Source organism: Entelurus aequoreus, linkage group LG11 (assembly GCF_033978785.1).
Source record: "Entelurus aequoreus isolate RoL-2023_Sb linkage group LG11, RoL_Eaeq_v1.1, whole genome shotgun sequence".
NCBI classification, from domain to species: Eukaryota; Metazoa; Chordata; class Actinopteri; order Syngnathiformes; family Syngnathidae; genus Entelurus; species Entelurus aequoreus.
Window position 1 is genome coordinate 36,535,588 of NC_084741.1, and position 22,206 is coordinate 36,557,793.

Below are 22,206 nucleotides of genomic sequence, written 5' to 3' on the forward strand. Positions count from 1 at the left end.
CCTCTACAGGCTATACTAAAGCTTGTACACTTTAGATGACAATTTTTCCCTCTTAACCTCTTAAGGCCCAAGCTGTTCTGTCACATGCTTTTTTTATTTCTCTTTGCTATTTGGGCTTATTGGACCCTAATTAGAATAAAAACTAAGAATCATCTTTTGATATGATGTACTTGGTCCATAAGTACACAAATGTGTACTTCATGTTTAGTGACATGCTAATTCTTATTTTTACACTTTTTTTTTCCAAATTCTATTATATGTTATACTCTTCTGACACCACCAGATGGCAGCATAATTGTCCACGTAAGCGGCCATAAGACCCCAATTCAGTAGTGTACACAATTTTGGAAATAAGAGCTAAAAGGTGTTGTCCACGCATGTGGCCACTAAGCCTTTAGAGCAGTGGTTCTTAACCTTGTTGGAGGTACCGAACCCCACCAGTTTCATATGCGCATTCACCGAACCCTTCTTTAGTGAAAAATAAAATGTTTTTTTTCAAATTCAAGACAAATTTATATGATTTTGGTAACACTTTAGTATGGGGAACATATTCTAAGTAACAAAGACTTAATTTAGAGTTTTTTGGACACTAGGGGAACATATTCTAAGTAACAAAGACTTAATTTAGAGTTATTTGGTTAGGGTTAGAGGGTTAGGGCCAGGGTTAGAGGGTTAGGGTTATAATAAGGCCATGCCGAATAAGGCATTAATAAGTACTTAATGATGACTAGTTGAGAGCCAATATGTTACTAATTTGCATGTTAATAAGCAACTAAATGATGGTGAATATGTTCCCCATACTAAAGTGTTACCATGTTTTTTTACTGGTGCACAAAATGAAGCGTGCATGAACATCACCTTGTTCAAACAACAAAACCAACACAGTGCATAAACTCACAACAAATTACACACCTGCAAATCAGTGTGACTTCTGCTGTTGCCGTATCCGTAATACGCCGATAGGGAGAAGTTTTTATTTACACGATGAGCCGAACCCCTGAGCCCGACTCACCGAACCCCTAGGGCAGCGTTTCTCAAAGTGTGGGGCGCGCCCCACTGGTGGGGAATAGAGACATGACAGGTGGGGCGCGAGGAACGGGAAAAAATGTCACTTTAATTTTTTTTTTTTTTAATTATATTCTTAGATTTTTTTTTTTTACTATGCTTTCATTTTTCCTGTAGGCTTTAAATTTCTAGGTAGGAGCGAAAGTTTGACAGACATAGCAACAGTAACTATTGGGGGCGGGGCTAAGCGGAAGCTTTGTGAATGGCGAGTCACTGTGCGAGGATTTGCTGTTTTGCAAATACATAAAAAATAGAGCCACTGCTCATGAGCTGTTCGAGATAATGGACAGTTTCCTCAAAGAACACGACCTTAAATGGGAAAACTGTGTGGGCTTTTGCTCTGATGGCGCACAGACCATGGCAAAGTCAAGAAACGGGCTGCAGGCTCTAATAAAGAGGGTTGCGCCAAATGCGCATTGGACACAATGTGTCATTCACCGGGAAGAACTCGCGTCAAGGCAGCTCAGCCCCGAACTCAATGAGGTTTTAACAGTGGCAGTGTCAAGCCTGCAACCCCGATTTGAAAAGCTGTGCAGTGCAAAACAGGCTCATTGCAGCTGTCACGCCAAATTTCTTCCCCCTACAAAAATCCCCCCCACCCCCATTTACATCATTGACAGCGATCGATAGCACTTCGGCTTTGACTGCCCGTCGCTGGTAGGATACTTCGTCTTTGACAGCTGCTGGAATCCGAAGAAATCGATTATTGTTTTTTTTTTGTACAGGCGCGAAACAGGACAGTCACGTGCCGGTTAAGGACCCCCGGCAACTTTGTGATTTTATTGGACGCAGCCCCGGAAGTAAATGGGGGGGGGGGGGGGGGGGGGAAGAAATTTGGCGTGACAGCTCCTCCTTTTTTTGCAAAGATTGCAAAGTGGCACTTTTATTTTATTTATTATTGAACTTGATGCAAGTTATTTGATTTATTATTGAACTTAAAGCAAGTTATAACACTTTCATTTGATTTATTATTGAACTTGATGCAAGTTACAACACTTTTTTTGATTTATTATTGAACTTGATGCAAGTTATAACACTTTTTTTTATTTATTATTGAACTTGATGCAAGTTATAACACTTTTGTTTTGTTTATTATTGAACTTGATGTAAGTTATTTTATTTATTATTGAACTTGATGCAAGTTATACCACAGCTGCACAGTTATTTTATTTATTATTGAACTTGATGTTATTTTATGTTATTGAGTTTGAATGTATACAACTTGATGTTACTTGATCCATCCATCCATCCATTTTCTACCGCTCATTCCCTTCGGGGTGATGTTTCTTGATGTTCAATAAATTTGAAAATGTTAAGCTTGGCATTAGCGTTCTGTTGGGGCGATGGGGACAGGTGGGGCTTGAAAACTCCCCCTTGTCCAAAGTGGGGGATGACAAAAAAAGTTTGAGAACCACTGCCCTAGGGTTCGATCGAACCCAGGTTAAGAACCACTGCTTTAGAGGTTTTAATGAAGGTTTACTTCTAGTGTTATGTCTATGAGAAGTAGTGGTCACTGGAATGAGCTGGCAGAGTCTAGAATTTAATCCATATACTACGTTATACATAATACAAGCACTGTGGAATCTGTGATGTACACATCATTGTACATCTAATATGGCTTTTCATTAATGAACCAAGGTGGTATAATGCGCCACAAGTCAGATATGGTAGCTTTTTCAACTTCTGATTGGCCAACACTGGGTAAAAAATAGACATGTTTTAAACTACACTTGTATGAATTGAGATTCTCTTTTAATTATCCATGTTATTGTGGACATAGCCTTAATCAGAATTATTACCTTGATAAATGCAGAATTTCAGATACAGCTCTTGTATCGGATCTCATTATATTGTGCATACAGTAGTACCTCAACTTACAATCTTAACCCAAAACACTTGTATCTCAAACCAACGTCTCCCATTGAAATAAATTGAAATCAATATTCTTGGTACTTGGCTCCCAAACACAATTTTAACATATAACATGTCTTTTAAAAATAAAAACAAACTTTTAGATAAGAAATATTGCATGAAAATAATAGAATAGAATGTAGAACTAACTACAGTTTTATGAAGTAATGTAATAATAATGTACAGCATTGACCTTGGAGAGTGAACTTCTACGGTATTTCCTTCCAGCTGCTTCTCCAACAAACACATCAGCGGCTTTTCCATATTTTCATTGATAAATGTCATCTGATAAGATATTTTACCATCTGGCGTTAGACTCATTTTGCTTCAATATGGTGCAGACTATCAGTGATACGCTCAAATTGCTTCGGCAACGCGGTTAGAAAACCAAGTTATGTTGATGCTAAGCCAACTAATAGCGGGGATGCTTGTAACTTAAAGCCGAGAGACCACTCGGATCTCAAAACACTCTTAAGTTGAGGTAGCACATATCTATACAACATAATGGTACAAAGCAACTTGTCACCCTGGTCTTTGTAGGAAGTGGCTGAGCCTCTCCAGGACCTTAAAGAAGGGATGGACCAACTGGAGAAAAACAAGACCCTGCGCTACATCTTGACCACTCTGTTAGCCATCGGCAACTTCCTTAATGGCACCAATGTGAGTATATGTAATATGTGTCCATTATGAACTTCTTCCTGTTGGTATGGCCTGACTGGTGGTCAATCAGGAAATAGGGGGATTATTCAGAAACCCGTTTATGTCGACGCCCCTTGGACTGGCTGACTGAAACCAAAACTAACCATTTGGCATAAGAGGAATGAAAAGGAAAATATTAAAAATATTTTCAAAGCAATGACACTCTTTTCCCTGAATATGGCATATTTTAGTTATGATGGTTTCATATCATATGTCATACTCATTTCATTGTATGTCTGGACTACAATGACCAGATATCTATTGTACATGCATTGAGCTTCCTTGCGGCGTCTGCACTTTCAGTCCTTCTTGATATATGCTTTTTAAATAATAGTAACTATTTATTTTTCAACGTTTGGCTCTGGGAAATTGTAAACTGGTGCTGATGGTCATCACTAGCAAATTGTAAACAGTACTGATTGACATGTAGATTAACCTCAGTGAATCCCAACCAATGTGCTGCAAGACTTCATTATTTACTACAAAGAATGAATCTTTGTTCATCTGTGTATGCCAGCGACTCATAGAGACAAGCAGAACTGGGTACATAATTAACCTGTGTATCCTCATACAACCATATATACACAGATCACCTGGTCACATGTGTGAGGAGGCGCATGTCAAATGTCACTTAATGAACAATAAGGCGCTCAATATGATGTTTTACTGCAAACGTATTCCTAGCTCGTTCCTGCTCTGCCACTGTTAAGGACATGATAGCAAATGTTCCTTAAAATCGTCACTGTCCCCATGGCGCACAGCTTTAATGCACTTTTCTAGTAAGTTAGACGGACCGCGTCTGATCATGGGTGGGAGCTGAGGCAGAAATATGTGCTAATGCATGTTTCAAAGATTTGTTATATATAGGAATGGATACCGAATTTGCTACTTTTTTTGGCACCGACCGAATCCCGCCTGTCCTACCGGTCACCGATTCATGTAAAATTCAAAGTGCCATGATTAGGGAGCTGGGTTGCGCATGATGCCATTGCCGGTTGCCAACTCAACCATCTCCTTGCCTTCAGCACTTGGCGATCACTCCAGCAGCACTGAGAGCGGACTCTGTAAAACTACATCGAGGTAATGTTGTAATTTGTAATGCCAAGAAAGAAATTACATTTAAAAACGCTCCAATGTAAGTAATGTAAGGCTCCACTTTTCCAAATATGTACAAGCTTGATGCTAATATAAATTGGTGTTGCTATTTGCATTAGCAATTTTACATGGCAATTTCAACATCTCCAAATGTGTTAATCAAAACCACAACTAAGATACATGTTAAAATCAAACAGCTGGTGCGTAATAGGTATAGGTATAGGTATACAGTATTAACACGTTTTAGGGCACAACAAAAGAATTGACAGCAAAGACTGAACTGACTAGCCAACACAGCATACCGTAAATGATAAACTTGCATCTTGGACATGCAACTGTAAATCCAACTCATAAATGTTATAATAAAACAATATACAACAATTGGACATCAGTTATGATAATCAGCTCATTTTTAATTGTTGATGTAAGAAATTAGACATCATTATCAAAAACAATTACCGGTATTTATTAACACACACAAAAGTACCGAAAAAATGGTAGGTACCAGGTACCGCATCGGTTCAAATGTAAACGATACCCATATTATATATAATGTATTTTTTGTACAGAAAGAAAGAAGTCTTTCTTTGCATGTATTACTGAGTCATCACCGACTAACGTTTCCTTTCAGCGGGAAATATGTGGGGAAATGTACCTTTACTGTATGGGGTGCCCACACTTTTTCAGCAGACGAGCTACTTTCCAAATGACCAAGTCCAGGTGATTTACCGCACTTCATCGGTGATGAGTCAGCAATATGTTAAAGTGTATGTTAGACTTTCTCATTTTTGCACAAGAAAATACATCATTAACAGTTTATGCCCCACAAATTTTAGTACTAAACATGCATCAAATTAACTTCAAGTATGATTAAAAAGTTCATCCTTTTTTTAACACTTTTTTTTTTTTAAATACATATACAATGATAGTAATAAAAACTCTTATTGTCAGCCATCATTTATATCGTCTACCGTGCTACCCTAATTGACAACCAATAGTACCGACGGAATACGGTCAATGCCTCTAAAAGTGCCAAATTCAGTACCCGTCCTTAATCTGATCTAAAACCAATCATAGTTGCAATAAGGGGTTCTGCAGTTGAGAAGCACTACAACAGTTGTCATCAAAAGGCAGTTTTTAAGGCCAAAAGAGAGTCACTGCACAATGGATGAATACATGTCGACTGAGAATTCTTCTCTTTGGACAGATGGTTAATCTGCCTGTCTTTTTTCTGCAGTTTTATTGCGTTTTACAGATGAATTAGGGCTAGGAACGTCCATTTATTTGGCCACAATTACTGTGGGCTGTGTGAGAAAACTTGGCTCCATCTGTCTGAGACAAAATGTGTGTGTGTGCGACGGTGCGTGTGTGTGTTGGAATCATGCATCTGCATTTGCGCCGTGTAATTCTATGAGTGAGTTCGAGGGACAAACACGCAAAGGGGAAAGCATAAGTCATCTACATGAAAACAGGCGGTTCTTACAAATAACGTGTGGATGTGTACTTTTCAGCTGGCCATATAAAGCTGGCGGAGGAACAAAGGAGCTGCTGTGTGCGTCTTTCATGCTATGTTCTGGCTTCTTTGGCCAGCACAACAATCTGTGGGCTTTGGAAGCAGATCGTGGTTTCTGATAATCACAACTTAATGAAGCTACATATCTTCTTGGCACGCTTTGGGACCCTTTTCTCTGTCCGTGCCAGAAAGGAAATGCAGTGCAATTTGCCGCTCTTCTAGAGGCTCTTGATTGTTTCTGTCAGAATGTTCCCCTTCCTCTCTGAGAGAGTTTGTGTGTTCTGCAGGCCAAAGGCTTCGAGCTGAGTTACCTGGAGAAAGTCCCCGAGGTGAAAGACACGGTTCACAAGCAGTCCCTACTGCACCACACCTGCTCCATCGTGGTCGAGAAGTTTCCGGACAGCTCCGATCTTTACTCCGAGATTGGAGCCATCACCCGCTTGACTAAGGTCGGAACGCATTGTCAGCTAACTAACGATGGATATCAAATACTGTACAGTCGTACCTCAACTTACCATGTAGCTCTTAACTGAAAACACTTGTATCTGATTGATTGATTGAAACTGTTATTAGTAGATTGCACAGTACAGTACATATTCTGTACAATTGACCACTAAATGGTAACACCCGAATACGTTTTTCAACTTGTCGGGTCCACGTTAATCAATGTCGCCCATTGAAATTAATTTAAATCACCCCCTAAAAAACAAAACAATATTAACATGTAACATGCATTTTTTAAATAACTTTTAGAAATGAAATACTGTATAAAAACAATAAAATGGAATGTATCGTTTTTTCCGGAGTATAGAACGCACCGTGATATGAGCCTCACCCAAAATATGTTTCCATATATTAGCCGCACCGGACTATAAGCCGCAGATATACACATTGTGAAATAAGTTATTTACACAGAACGATTCTGTAAATGTTAATTTACATACCTTAATTGTTTACAGTGTTTGTAGCACGGCTGTAAAACGGATGATCAAACAAAACAGAAGTCATCGTCATAAACCCACTGGCTGCGGAAGCTAGCTCTCCAATCAGCTAAACAGACTCAATAAGTCCACGGTGACGTATTGGTGAATTTACTGAGGAACTTGTGAAACTGGAGACAATACAAAAAAGATTGGCTTTCTAGGTTAGTAATACTAACACAGACACTCGTAAAGTGTTAGCATATTTGGTAATGCTAACAACGCCGCACCGTTTTACAAGCTGCAAGGTTCAAAGTGTAGGAAAAAAGTAGAGGCAGCATTACATTACGATAGCACATACAACGTACAAATATGCATGAAAACACTCCTACAGACACCACACATAGGAGGGTTTACTAAGTATACAGTTTTAGGAAATCCCCCCAAGGTCGGATTTCCTACTCTGAAAGTCGTAGAGATGGCCGCTCTTTGTGTAAACAATAGTAGCAGCTTCTGGCTAGTTTTTGTCGCACCAAATCAGCCGTATACGTTGCATTAATGGACGTATACATGGAAATGTTACTGTTTTGTAAATGACCTATTTCATGTAGTAAATTCGTACTACATCTTCGTTTCCTCTTTATCCACCGTGTTTGAAGTTTCCAGGAGGAGCGCATGTTTGTCCAGCAGTTGTTGGCATTTAGATAAGGCAAGTGCAAGAATACGTAGCTTTCGCGGATGTAGCCATCTTCGTAACTTCGTAAACTTTATGTCCGACCTGAAACAGCAGCCCTCATAACGCAGAGCTGGCTATTAGCCACGACAACACAGCACTTTCTCATGATGCACCAATGACAGTTATACAAGTCAGGGGTGCATTCATGAACTCCCGTAATTACGAGTATTGCCAAGCAAATAGTCTTTTTCACGTTCTCTATGTTCTGCATTGCTGTAATAATTATGACAATTTGTTGTACATTTTAGTAATAACAGATGTTATATTATTATAAATGTGCCTTTACTGCATTACATATATACTTCTTTAGCATTTAATTTATATCTTTTGAATTACTAGCCATGAATTTTACAAATTCCATAAAAATAAATAGGCATTGTTTTTTGGTGGGTACTGATTTAGGACCAGTATTGGTTCAAATGTAAACGGTACTCATCCCTACTTCCGAGTTTGTCCATCAGTGATACTGAAAATATGTTTTTGTTTTGCCAGGTGGACTTTGACCAGCTTCAAGACAATCTAGCTCAGATGGAGCGAAGGTGCAAAGCATCATGGGATCACCTCAAGGTCATCTCCAAACACGAGATGAAGCCGGCATTGAAACAAAAGATGTCCGACTTCCTTAAAGACTGCGCGGAGAGGATTATTATTTTAAAGATCGTACACCGGCGGATCATCAACAGGTATGAAATGAAAGGTTGAAAGATACGGCGGTGCACCTTATAATGAAGCACGTCTGGGTCTTTGCTGCAGGTTTCACGCCTTCCTGCTGTTCCTGGGCCACCCCGTGTACGCCGTGCGCGAGGTCAGCATTCACCGCTTCAGCAAGATCCTGAGTGAGTTTGCCCTGGAGTACCGCACGGCCAGGGAGCGGGTGCTGCAGCAGAAGCAGAAGAGAGCCAACCATCGAGAAAGAAACAAGACCAGGGGGAAAATGATCACAGATGTAAGACACGCTCATCTTCCTCTTTAATGCTCACATTGTTACTTTCTACCTTTTCCACATTCTTCAAAAGCAAATTCTGAAGCATCGTCACATATGTTTTTTGCAATTTAAATTTTGACAGTACCATATAAGATGTGTTTTAATTGCTGATGCGAGTTTATTGATTTTTAAATGCGCCAGAAAATAACCAGTTTTGTACAATGCCCAGTAGTGCGTAAATGTGTTCCTGTATAGTATTTCTCCAGCAATGGTCATGAGGTGACATCAATGATGGTATTTTGAGAGGTAATCATTGAAGTGGGACATCACTGAAGGCCTAGGTGGGAAACGCACGGCCCGCCACTGTTAGGACGGGGCTGAGTGTGTTACACCGAGAGCCAGCAGGAGCAGGCATGCTAGCTAAGGTAGCTTGAAACAAGACCAAGAAATATGTGCTCAGTAATATTTAAAAAGCGTAGATGGAAGAACGCTGCATCAGAAAGTAAGCAGCAATTTACCAGTGGATTAATAGGTGTTAGAGAGGGGATAAAACAACAGGTGTTACATGTTGATGTTTTAGCATTGTCGTAACCAGAAGTACACAAGGTCGGACCGATGCATGAATTAGTGGTGTGGACACCAAGGGTAATATCAGTATATGAGCAATACTAGAGTAATTAGGTAGATATTATTTGCTTAAATTATTTTTGCTCATGTTTACAAATGTAGAGAACAATTGCTTGGACACAGGAGGACTCTGATGGCAAAAAGGATTTCAAAGAGTAACAGTAGTTCTAATCTTCTTTAGTTGTTGTGCCCAGACTTTGTTTTGATCAAACAATTGTATGTGATCAAAACAAATAGTCATTAAAATATTGTGTAAATATTAATAAACTGTCAATAGCATTTACCATAAATACATGGAAAAATGTACAGTTAAAACATGTGATCTGTATCGGAATCGGCAGCATAAAACCCTGATACCAGCCCTACTATTGACCCCTCAGGCAACTTTTATTTTATTTTTCTTACAAGGTTCTTAAGGTGAAGATGACTCATTTGAGTAACAGGAGTGAGTTTAAAATAGAAATAGCAAAAAGTGTGCTCCAGTTAACGAGTTTTTCTTGATACGAGCGGTTGTCCTTTAGGTTGCGAGCAAAACAAAACAAAACAAGCCTTTCCATCGCAAGGCGGCGTAGCGAATGTCACCCTCAGGCTAGTGGTGTAACAATTACTCATGTATTAATAAGCAGCAGTAGAATTCCCCAAATCGTAAAACCATGACTGATTACCTACCACACGTTGAAAGACTCATTGATTTGGGAGCGTTCATAGGTTTATAAGTGGGTAATCAGCAGTGAATCAAATAATTATGTTCCCCACAATAACAAACACACTTAGGTCTATTAATGTATGTATTAAAAAACGTGCAAACGTGATAGCGAACGCAAAGCTGATCTACTAAGCTCGTGTGCAGAGGAATTTTGTCTCTTAGATGTTCAAAATAGGAAGCGCAATCTATTTAACGGGTTTGTCTTCATGTATATGTGATTTATCAAGACTTGAACTGTTTTGAGTCTGTATTATTTAGCACGTTTGAAATTCAAGCACAAGCTGGAACAGTTACGCACAAATGGCTGTGAGAAAAGAGGCGATCGACAATGGACAGAGAATGGTCCGTACATGTGGGTGTCAACGTATTTAGACAGAAATAAAAAATACTAAGACATTTTGTGTATTCCGCCAATATCACTGTATAATTGAACAGTTGCTGGATGACTTAAGGGACCAATTAAAAATAATACAAATGTTTCGATTTGGTGACAGTTTTTTAATGGTGTTCGTTTTTTTCTTATTGGAGCTTGAAGTAGGTTCTGTTAAGATTGCGCTTCAATATTGTGCCGGGAGGCCCAGATTATATTTGTGTGCTGCATATTATACATTATTACAGGTTATAGAGAATATGATTCCATGAAAGTGGAGGGAAATGAGTGTCTCCATGATGACAGCCAGTCTACACACATAATACTCACTTAAATAAGGCAGCCTACACCACTTTTGCACTAGTTATCAATTGTACTTGCGGTCTTAGATCACACGCAACACGTCCACTGTTAAAACACACATTTTTGTTGTTTGGATCTTAGGAGATCATGTCGTATTGTGTTGTCATCTAATGGTTCCGTTTGATCTAAATGGTGTTTGTTTCACCTCCTAAATCTTTCTAGTGTGATGACGGCTATGATGACGATGGCGAGGTAGGAGGAGCTCTGCCTGCAGGCGCTCGCATGGAAAACCTTTTTGCTGTGACTAACGTAGCAGCATAAAACACCTGCGAGACTAATAACATTTGTCGAATAGTTGCTTTGATGTGCGTTTTAGCCATCTACTTCCTGGTATGGACTTTAATAAACTTTGAGTCAACTTAACTTAGGTGTATGTTAAGGGTATGAACAAATAAAAAAAGATTCACAGCTTTAAATTTTCAACAGCTTCAGACCTATCCGTAAATTATATATATATATATATATATATATATATATATATATATATATATATATATATATATATATATATATATATATATATATATATATATATATATATATTAGGGCTGCAACAACTAATCGATTAAATCGATTAAAATCGATTATAAAAATAGTTGCCGATTAATTTAGTCATCGATTCGTTGGATCTATGCTATGCGCATGCGCAGAGGCTTTAAAAAAATATATATATATATATATTTTTTTTAAATAAACCTTTGTTTATAAACTGCAACATGTACAAACAGCTGAGAAACAATAATCAAAATAAGTATGGTGCCAGTATGCTGTTTTTTTCAATAAAATACTGGAAAGGATAGAAATGTAGTTTGTCTCTTTTATCCGATTATTAATTGATTAATCGAAGTAATAATCGACAGATTAATCGATTATCAAATTAATCGTTAGTTGCAGCCCTAATATATATATATATATATATATATATATATATATATATATATATATATATATATATATATATATATATATATATACCGTAATTTCCGGACTATAAGCCGCACCTGACTATAAGCCGCACCAGCTAAATTTAGGGGAAAATACAGATTGCTCCATATATAAGCCGCACCCGACTATAAGCCGCAGGGTTTTGATGTGTAATTACTGTAGTATATAGGGGTTCCTGCTACCACGGAGGGGATTGTCGGGACAGAGATGACTGTTTGGGAACGCAAAGCGTCCCATTTATTAACAATAAATCTTTCAATCATTCAATCAAACTTTCACATCTTTGACATGGCGAACAGCATTCGTGCAGAGTACAAATAATACAACGGTGCAAAGTAATACAAAGTGCTCGCCTGTACGTTATCAAAATAACCAGCCTACCGGTATATGAAAAGTCAGTCTTTAATCATTGTGTCATCGTCTTTCTCCTGCGTACTAAAACCACCGAAATCCTCTTCGTCTGTGTCGGAGAAGAACAGGCCGTAAATAAGCCGCACCCTTGTATAAGCCGCAGGGACCAGAACGAGGGGAAAAAGTAGCGGCTTATAGTCCGGAAATTACGGTATATATATATATATATATATATATATACATATATATAATGTGTGTAATGTTTTAAGCTCTTTGCATCAGAATCAAAAAATGTAATTATTATTCTGATGCTTTTTTTTTTTTTTATATCACACTATAACTCCTAAGGCCGAAAAAGGGACACACTCATTCAAGTGTCAAGTAAATTAATGATTTAGTTTTTTTTTAACTTTTAACCCTTCAAAATGTTCAACAGCTTCAGACCCATCCTTAGATATAAAGTTATTATTTTTGTGTTTTTATGCAACGTGTTTTGGGGTGTGGTCTCTCACTGGCTTGGGGGCTGGCTGTCCCCTGCTTCTCCCATGCCTTGTCCTCTGCTGGTCTGCCACTGCTGGACGGCACGATGGGCCCTGTTCTGGGGTTCCTGTCGCTGGCCGGCCTGGCTGCGTGGGGCCTTTGGTCCCTGGGCACCGCACCTGCTCTTTTGGATTGGGCTCTCCGGGTGGCTGGGGCCGTACTTTGGCTCCCGCACACACTGGGAGACCAATATATTGTACATACATGCAATTATACATACATATATACACACACATTAATACATACATATGTGCACACATTGGTACTTACCCACATACACAGGTACCTACGCTCCCACACACTTACAGTGGGGCAAAAAAGTATTTAGTCAGTCACCAATTGTGCAAGTTCTCCCACTTAAAACGATGAGAGAGGCCTGTAATTTTCATCATAGGTATACCTAAACTATGAGAAACAAAATGAGAAAAAACATCCAGAAAAGCACTTTGTCTGATTTTTAAAGAATTTATTTGCAAATTATGGTGGAAAATTAGTAGTTGGTCAAGAACGAAAGTTCATATCAATACTTTGTTGTATACCCTTTGTTGGCAATGACAGAGGTCAAACATTTTCTGTAAGTCTTCACAAGGTTTTCATACACTTGCTGGTATTTTTGGCCCATTCCTCCATGCAGATGTCCTCTAGAGCAGTGGTGTTTTGAGTATGTCGCTGGGCAACACAGACTTTCAACTCCCTCCAAAGATTTTCTATATGGTTGAGATCTGGAGACTGGCTAGGCCACTCCAGGTCAGACCTACACTGTTACAATGTCAATTTCTCAGATGACATCATTGTTGATGACTGAAGTGCTGATAGTAACCAAACCTAAAAAAGCACACAAAAATGGCTCAAGACAAGAGTTCTGAAGTGGCCATCAATGAGTCCAGATCTAAATCCTATAGAACAGGGCAATTAATTTTTTCCCGGGGGCCGCATGAGCAACCTGAGCACTGCTGGAGGGCCACACCGACAATATTTCAATTAAATTTTTGCTCAAATTATTTTTGATATACCGTAAGATAAATAATAATAATTATAATAATTTCATTTAACCTAACTTAACTTTATACAAAAGCAGATTGCTTTTGATGGTTTAATTTTTAACACTGAAAACATGGCGTTCGTCATCAACTTTTCTCTTTTTAGCGTCTCAGGGATAACCGGGCATCACTTGTCGCCGTGTACCTTCACTCACAGGTTACACACGGACATACGCCCATAAATAACACTTTTCAAAATAAAAGCAGCACAGTTGTATTGCACGTACGACATAGATGTTTTTTTAAATGTATTTTGTAATTTGTGATTGCCGCTGTTCACATTCACTCACAATCAGGCACGCGCATACGTCCACACGGAAGTAATACAAATAATGCTTTTCAAAACAAAAGCAGCACTGTTGTATTGCACACTCGACATAGATACTTTTTTAAAATGTATTTTGTAATTTATGATTGGCCTCACGCGGGCCTGACAGGGACGCACAAAGGGCCGGATGTGGCCCGCGGGCCGACGAATGCCCAGGTCTGCTCTAGAACATCTGTGGAGACCTGAAGCAGTTTGCAAAAGAAGAGTGGTCCATATTTCCAGTAGCAAGGTGTAAGAATGGGGTCGGGGGGTTGGTTTGTGTTGTTCCAATGCAAACAAGAGAAATAAACATGTGAATACCTCAACAATTTTCTGGGAGAAGTGCTGCATTTATCTGACAGAAATGCATATATATATATATATATATATATATATGTGTATATATATATATATATATATATATATATATATATATATATATATATATATATATATATATATATATATATATATATACACACACACACACACACACACGTGTATATATATATATACATATAGGTTTACCTTACATGCAGTTTTTGTTAGCCCAATGCGGCCCCCCAAGGTAAAAACTAGAGCTATGTATACCTCCTTTTATTTGCTGCTCAGCCTTTTGGCTCATATAATTGCGCACTGCTGCCACCTAGCTGTAGGTTTTGTATTGTTCCAAGCATGAATAGAGAAGCTAACACGGCCTCAATATTTGAGAAACACTGTTTTCATGAACTACAGACGTTAGTTGGATATATGTTATGATGACTCATCATGTCTACAAAGTGCTTTGTTGTCATAAGCAGTATCAAAGTGTGTGTGAGCAAAGCACGGTTGCCCTAGAAACAACAAGTCTCCTTTTCTACAGAGCGGTAAATTCGGAGGCCCACAGCCCGACGCACACGAGAGCCAACCTCAAGGCATTCAGTACGCTGAGGATGCCGCCGAGCACCAGAACATGAAGGCCGTGCTGAAGAGCAGTCTACAGAGCGACGGAGACATTGAGACGTCCACCATGCCGGGCCTCCGCGCTCGCACGCGACCAGGCAGCACTAAAGGTGACTCTCACTAACACATTCTCATTAGTAGGCAACTAATGAGCTGTTTGGTCAAATGAATTATTGATTTTAAACTGAATTCTGTGTTGATCATAATCCAACCAGACACTACTGTAATAAGTACTATGGTTATCATCATACTTGTCCTCTGCTACAGCATCATATAAAATTCACCAAACCAAATCAAGTGAAGGTTTTGAACTTTTTGACTTTTCTAGAAAAGACCAAAATTGGGTGCCAACACATTTAATTTGGAATGTGCCAGGAGTAGGCAGCACGGTGGACCAGGGGTTAGTGTATGTGCCTCACAATACGAAGGTCCTGAGTAGTCCTGGGTTCAATCCTGCGCTCGGGATCTTTCTGTGTGGAGTTTGCATGTTCTCCTCGTGACTGCGTGGGTTCCCTCCGGGTACTCCGGCTTCCTCCCACCTCCAAAGACATGCACCTGGGGATAGATTGATTGGCAACACTAAATGGTCCCTAGTGTGTGAATGTGAGTGTGAATGTTGTCTGTCTATCTGTGTTGGCCCTGCGATGAGGTGGCGACTTGTCCAGGGTGTACCCCGCCTTCCGCCCGAATGCAGCCGAGATAAGCTCCAGCACCCCCCGCGACCTCAAAAGGGACAAGCGGTAGAAAATGGATGGAATGGTATGATGGGTGCCATGGGTACACGAGTGATAGCTTACATTTACTGCTCCAGCTGTAATTGGCTAGTAGTTGTGTACATTTGTACTTTTTTACCTCTCTGGCTTTTGTTGTATTTTACAAGACATTCTGTTTTAGTGGCCAGAAATGTCAGTATTAGTAAGTAATATTTTTTGATATTTTTTTGTACATTTACTGCATCAAGTGTTTAGCATTAATATGTATAAATGGTTTGGTAAACAACCATAAAAAAAGTTACAATTTTGAAAATTGACCTGGTTAGTGAACATTTTTATGCATGGTTAAATGGAACAGATATTTAAAATAAATATATTTTAAAATGTATTACAATAACATGTTATCATGGAGGGTTGCATGGGACAAAATGTAATAAATAAATGCATCTCTAAATAATTACTTTTTACCATTTTTTAAATTAACAATTTTTTTTACCTACTTTTTCCAATACATGACATTCGTTGTACTTACTGTTTATTTATTTCTATAAGGGCGATGTTAAAGGACAATATATGGTATAATTTTGTGAAACTATTGCAATATAGTAAAAAAATTACTTAAATGTGTCCCTGGCTACTATACTTGGAATTAATTACACAAATATGTTAATGTGTCATCAATTTCTTTCATGCTCACTGACTTTGATGAGTAAGTTTGAAAGATAAACCAAATTCATGAAGTGCTGACACACAGGTTCATAAAATATTTAAATTGTGAAATAAATAATTCAAGCATTAAATAATGAATTCTGAAATAAAATCAATAATTAAATATTGAAACTATTAAATGTACTTTTACATTAAATGAATGACACATTTATATTATAAATTATATATTCATCCATCCATTTTCGACCGCTTGTCCCTTTTGGGGTCGCGGGGGGTGCTGGAACCTATCTCAGCTGCATTTGGGCGGAAGGCGGGGTACACCCTGGACAAGTCGCCACCTCATCGCAGGGCCAACCCAGATAAACAGACAACATTCACACTCACATTCACACACTAGGGCCAATTTAGTGTTGCCAATCAACCTATCCCCAGGTGCATGTCTTTGGAGGTGGGAGGAAGCCAGAGTACCCGGAGGGAACCCACGCAGTCACGGGGAGAACATGCAAACTCCACACAGAAAGATCCCGAGCCCAGGATTGAACTCAGGAAGTGAAGTGAAGTGAATTATGTTTATATAGCGCTTTTCTCTAGTGACTCAAAGCGCTTTACATAGTGAAAACCCAATATCTAAGTTACATTTAAACCAGTGTGGGTGGCACTGAGAGCAGGTGGGTAAAGTGTCTTGCCCAAGGACACAACGGCAGTGACTAGGATGGCGGAAGCAGGAAACGAACCTGCAACCCTCAGGTTGATGGCAGGACTACTTAGGACCTTCGTATTGTGAGGCATATGCACTAACCCCTGTGTCACCGTGCTACCCTAAATTATATATATATATATATATATATATTGTAAATTATATACATACATATATATAACTTATACTATAAAAGTGTCATTAATTATAATGTAAAAGTACATTTAATTTAAAAATTATATATTAGCTATATTATAAATTATATACATACATATATATAATTTATAATATAAATGTGTCATTAATTTAATGTAAATGTACATTTATTTAAATAAATTGTGAAATATATACTTAAATATTGAAATAATTAAATAAAACTAAACTAAATAAATGAGACATTATCACATTCATGTATTTAATTCCAATTCATTATTGACACATTAAACTAATTATCTAAATTTGTATTTATTTAATTCTGTTCCATTTGACCCTTCATAATTTTTGGCCACAAACACAGAGAATTGATAATAAAATCGAACAAAGCTGAAGTGTTAAGTCAGGTACTGTTTTATATTTTCTTGGGTGTTTTTTTTTTTTGCTTGTACTCCAGTACAATACTTTTAGTACTCTCCAGGGTTCTTTGCTTCCCTTAGTGCAATATTGACTTACACCATCATGACAGCATTTTGATGATTTGTGCGCGTTCAGGCCGAGTCCCTCCGTGGTGCGTGGCCAACGATGACGCCGTCAACTGCACAGACGACACAGCTGACGAGATCATGGAGCGAATTGTGCGCTCAGCCACTCAGGGCCCCAGCCAGAGAACACAACCTCGCGAGAGGCGGCGCTCAAGAGTCAATCGCAAATCACGTGAGTTGCTTGAAATGGGCGAAGGTGGACATTTTTAGTTTAAGGATGCTTACTGTTGTGTTTGTTGTTGTGCAGTGAGGAGGACGCTAAAGGGTGGTTTGACGTCAGAAGAGGCCAACATCACGGGCTTGTCCAGTGGTTCTGACATGCAGGTGTGAACAAGGAAACGCAGCTTGTTTGTGTGACCCTAAAAGCTATGCGAATGCACTGCTTGAACCCTCTTTGAACTGCACTCTAAGAGCACCTAAACGCATCATTCTGTGGTCGAAAGTTGTTTGGGGGTCCCAGAGATGTTATTGTGTTCGATACTACTGTGTGTATCTGCAGAAGGTGCACGGTCTGCTATCACTAGAATGTGAACTCATGGACAAAACATTTCACACTATAATCCACTATAATGTGTAAAATGCACATTTCAGTGCCTTTGTCACATTTATTTATTTAAATAAAAGGGCAGATCACAGATGTGATTTAGTTGTAATCCATTTTTTCAAGCCTCTTTGCATTCAATTATAAAGAAGCTACGAATATTTATGACAACTGACCCATTTTTTGCCTTAGATTTACTTGAAAGGCTCCACAACTGAAGCACTCCTCTTTAAACATTGAATGTGAACATTATTAGTGACATGATGCACATTTATATTAAAGTGAAAAGGGATTATTTTATAATGAAAAAAATGTAGGTCTGTTGTCGTCTAATTTGATGTTTCAAAATGATGTTTTTTTTCCCCCCATGAAGTTTTAATGGAAGCATAGCCATTAAAAAAATAAGGCGCCAGCAGCAGTGGAGTATTCAGCACCTTAGATTCCAAGTGTCGCATTGAACTTGTCTTTACAAGCAGACCGATTTGTAAAGTCAGTTAGGCCATAATATAAAATGTGTGTAGAACAGTGTAATATAGACAAAAGCAGTATTCTAAATATAATTTAAAGCAGGCCGTGCTGTTTTTTAAAGAGTCACTTTTGCAAGGTACCCTTTGATTTTAGGAATATGTTTGTTCCTGTTAGAGCGCCACCCCTGCACTCAAGTGTTACACATTGGCTTCATCTGCAGCTAATATTGGAATTAAAAGGCTCGTGAAATCTACTTGTGGTGTCAAGTGTTATTTGTTTGTGTTAGTAAAAAAAAGTGTCACGCTAAGTCCCAAATGTAAAGTTTTATGTTTATTTTAAGTCCACCACACAACTCATGCTTCAAGTCCGTGTGTGTTCAAGAGCACCTGGAGGTCTCGTTTATCAACGGTGTTTATTTGCGGCCTCTTGTTTTGTTTCGAGGTGCTCTGGACCTAAACGTGACGGTGATGAATAAACTGCAGAGACAATACAAGGAACAGGACAGCTACCTAGCAAAAAGGAAAGAATGCTGGAAGGAAATACAATGGAGCATAAAAGAAACACCAACTAAAACACTGTCAGCAAATCCAGTGCAACCCAACACATGTTCTGCTAGCCGAAAACTAAAAAAAAAAAAAAGGAGGGGGGCACAGGTCTAAGAATTTTATAATTTGTATCTCCTGATCATAATTCAAACCAATATACATGTTCCCTGAACAATTGCTTTTGCACAGTACCTCACAATTGTATAAATTACAAAATGGAATATTCCCTTTCCATCAGACGTGATTTACTTTGTAAAACCCTGAATGAGTGAAAGGCAGAAAGCTCTGACGCACTTTTAACATTTTATATTGCTACATTTTTTTTACCAAAAATAAAAAAGGTCATATTTTGCATATCCTCTTAGGTGTCAAGTTTTCAAACCAAATAATGTGGCGGTTTTCTCTGAAATAGCACCAAACGCCACGTTTAGCTGGCGGGCGTTGATCTTTTTAGAAATAAAAAACAGTCAAGTGATTTGACTTAGAAAAAAAAGGGCGTAAACGAGTCTAAACGTCGGCAGCAATCGCTCCGCCTCTGCTCAGATTTCATCTTGCCTAAGAGGCGGAGCTTTGCAGCCTTTGGACAGCCGTGGTGAATAGAAATGACTAAAAAGAAGACTAGGTCTTCAACTCATGCTTGCCATCTGGTTCCATTTAAAAGGGATGACTTAAGCCGTGTCTAAAAAGCTTATAGAAAATGGTATATAGCCTGTGAGGGAAGTTTAAAAAGACTTCTTTCAATCCACCATGAAGTTTAACACTTAGCACCAGCTTGAAGATCATGCTGAGCATCGGGTTTGGTCTACAGAGAGCAATTCTGTGCAGCACTAAATATCACAAAAAAGAAGAAGTGGAACCCAGATAGCAGTGAGACAAGCGGACATATCTTTCCAAAAGTTAAAGTGCCACACTCCAGTCCCACGCTTCTTTACAGCTCACCACAGTCTGCTTTCTAGGACAGCTGATGAGGGGCTTCAAGCATCTCCATTAGGAAAGTGTCAATGGGCGTGTCGCCGATCAGCTTGAAGAAGAACAGGTGCTCCAAACACTTCAGGCCGATGGAGCGCAGAGCGGGGAGTCGCAGGAGAAGCTTGGCAAACCTGGCGTGAGGACAGCAGCAAATGATGCCTACATGTTGGGATTTGGAAAAGGGGGGAATAATAAGAGGAAGGAATTACCTGCCCTGCTGCTCGGGGTACTTCTGCTTGCAGTAGGCCTCCAGGGAAGCATAGACTTTCTCTCTGAGCAGCTCCACCTCCCCCGTGTTGGACAGACCTTTTGCATCTGTAGGACAACACAGTCATCAACAGGACATCCACCAGGGGGCGCTGCTTCACAATTCATTTCCTCAGTTGTTCTGCGTAAGCTAGAGCCTATCCCAGCTGACTGGATGAGAAGTGGGCGACATTCAACCATTCATATTCACACCAGTTTAAAATATCAAATTATGTAACGTGCATGTTATATTCAATTTCATAAACTTGTGGCTGTGGTCTGTACTGACACTTAGGAAAACTGGCAGATCATTTGAGCAAATTTACATATCTTTTTTTGCACTAATTACAGTAATTTCCAAGCTATAAACCGCTACTTTTTTCCAACACTTTGCCCCTGCGTTCTATACGGCGTGCGGCTAATTTATGGAATTTTCCGGGTTCACGAGCTTCACGTGCCAACAATGAAATTGCACACATTAAATCAAACACTAAAAACTATCAGTCAACCATTTACCATGTTACGGACTAGGGATTCATATCCCGGTTATCATGACCAAAATCCACATGGGTATTATCACTGTATTGTTGAATGTTCTCAGAAGTACTTATACACAAACTCAAATCTTTTGGCCAACCGTTTTTTTTTTTTTAATAACTAAAATAAATACATATTGTTAGAAAAGCCACTATTTTGCATGTTTTGTGTTTCTTATGCTTTAGTGATAGATAAAATACTAAGACTAAAACAGTGTTTTAATGGATAGGCTTTTATTGTTGTTTTTTTATAAGTTTTATTTAAATTAAAAGTGCATAATTAATTTTTTATTATTTCTGGTGGGCGTTGTGGTGTCTTAATCTTTTCAGCGGCCCTTGAACGCACCATAAAAACACCTCTGTCTTGTATTCCTCTAATATAGAACGATCATTCTGTTCTAAGAGAGGCCTGCATGTTGAATGTGCACAATTGAATATCTTAGTTGCTCAGACAGTAATGTGTTTATATAAGAATAGATCGAGATGTTGTATTTTGCTGGGAAAAGACGTTAATTTCTTTTTCTTTTTTTTTTTATAATGTCCTGCCCAGCTTTTCGGGCAAATCATATAGCAGATGTAGATGCCCATATCGGCTGTTCAGATTTACTTTACAAAAGAGAAGTGTAGGATACTTCTCTTGTTGCCTTATTTGTATTTTGACTGTATTAAATGTATTTATATTATCATTTGGTGCAGCCGGGCCGGAGCAGGAGGGGATAGAAAGAGAGAAAAAAGAAAGACAGAGGGGGGAATTGTGGGCACAAGAGGGGGATTAGACAGAGAGAAAAAAACAACAACAGCAAACACAACAACAACAACAACAACAGAGCAACATCAGCAAATACGACATGTACAAATATGATGGTAAAAGTAATAGCAAATAAGCAGTTAGCGAAAATAAAAAATAATACAGAAATGACAATGAGCATTAATTCACTAAAAATGGAGCAATATGAATACCAATAGAAATAGTGCTATTGATAATAAACAATACCAATACTTTACCTTTAAAAAGACGTTAATTTCTCTTGTTTTCATGTTAGCATTTTAAGTCTGAGTTTATCAAAGT

General features: G+C 38.7%; 2 protein-coding genes across 14 annotated transcripts in view; one reads left to right on the top strand and one right to left on the bottom strand.

Annotated features, from left to right (window-relative positions):
• fhod3b (formin homology 2 domain containing 3b) overlaps positions 1 to 19,110 on the top strand; it is a 249,433-nt gene extending 230,323 nt beyond the window's left edge. For all 7 annotated transcript variants that reach the window (XM_062063106.1, XM_062063107.1, XM_062063108.1 and 4 more), the window contains 7 exons: positions 3,517 to 3,636; positions 6,571 to 6,732; positions 8,432 to 8,622; positions 8,693 to 8,885; positions 14,976 to 15,165; positions 17,843 to 18,004; positions 18,080 to 19,110. In XM_062063106.1, the coding sequence (XP_061919090.1) occupies positions 3,517 to 3,636; positions 6,571 to 6,732; positions 8,432 to 8,622; positions 8,693 to 8,885; positions 14,976 to 15,165; positions 17,843 to 18,004; positions 18,080 to 18,162 (1,101 nt within the window). In that variant the 3' untranslated portion in view covers positions 18,163 to 19,110. The remainder of the gene's footprint in view (positions 1 to 3,516; positions 3,637 to 6,570; positions 6,733 to 8,431; positions 8,623 to 8,692; positions 8,886 to 14,975; positions 15,166 to 17,842; positions 18,005 to 18,079) is intronic.
• Positions 13,219 to 22,206, bottom strand: part of rxrbb (retinoid x receptor, beta b) — a 30,854-nt gene continuing 21,866 nt past the window's right edge. For 6 of the 7 annotated variants that reach the window (XM_062063120.1, XM_062063116.1, XM_062063119.1 and 3 more), the window contains 2 exons: positions 20,565 to 20,670; positions 19,159 to 20,486 (listed from right to left, as the gene is read on the bottom strand). In XM_062063120.1, coding sequence (XP_061919104.1) covers positions 20,339 to 20,486; positions 20,565 to 20,670 — 254 coding nt within the window. In that variant the 3' untranslated portion in view covers positions 19,159 to 20,338. Of the gene's footprint in view, positions 13,592 to 19,158; positions 20,487 to 20,564; positions 20,671 to 22,206 lie in introns of those variants that run through there. The other variant, XM_062063117.1, reaches the window with a different exon arrangement.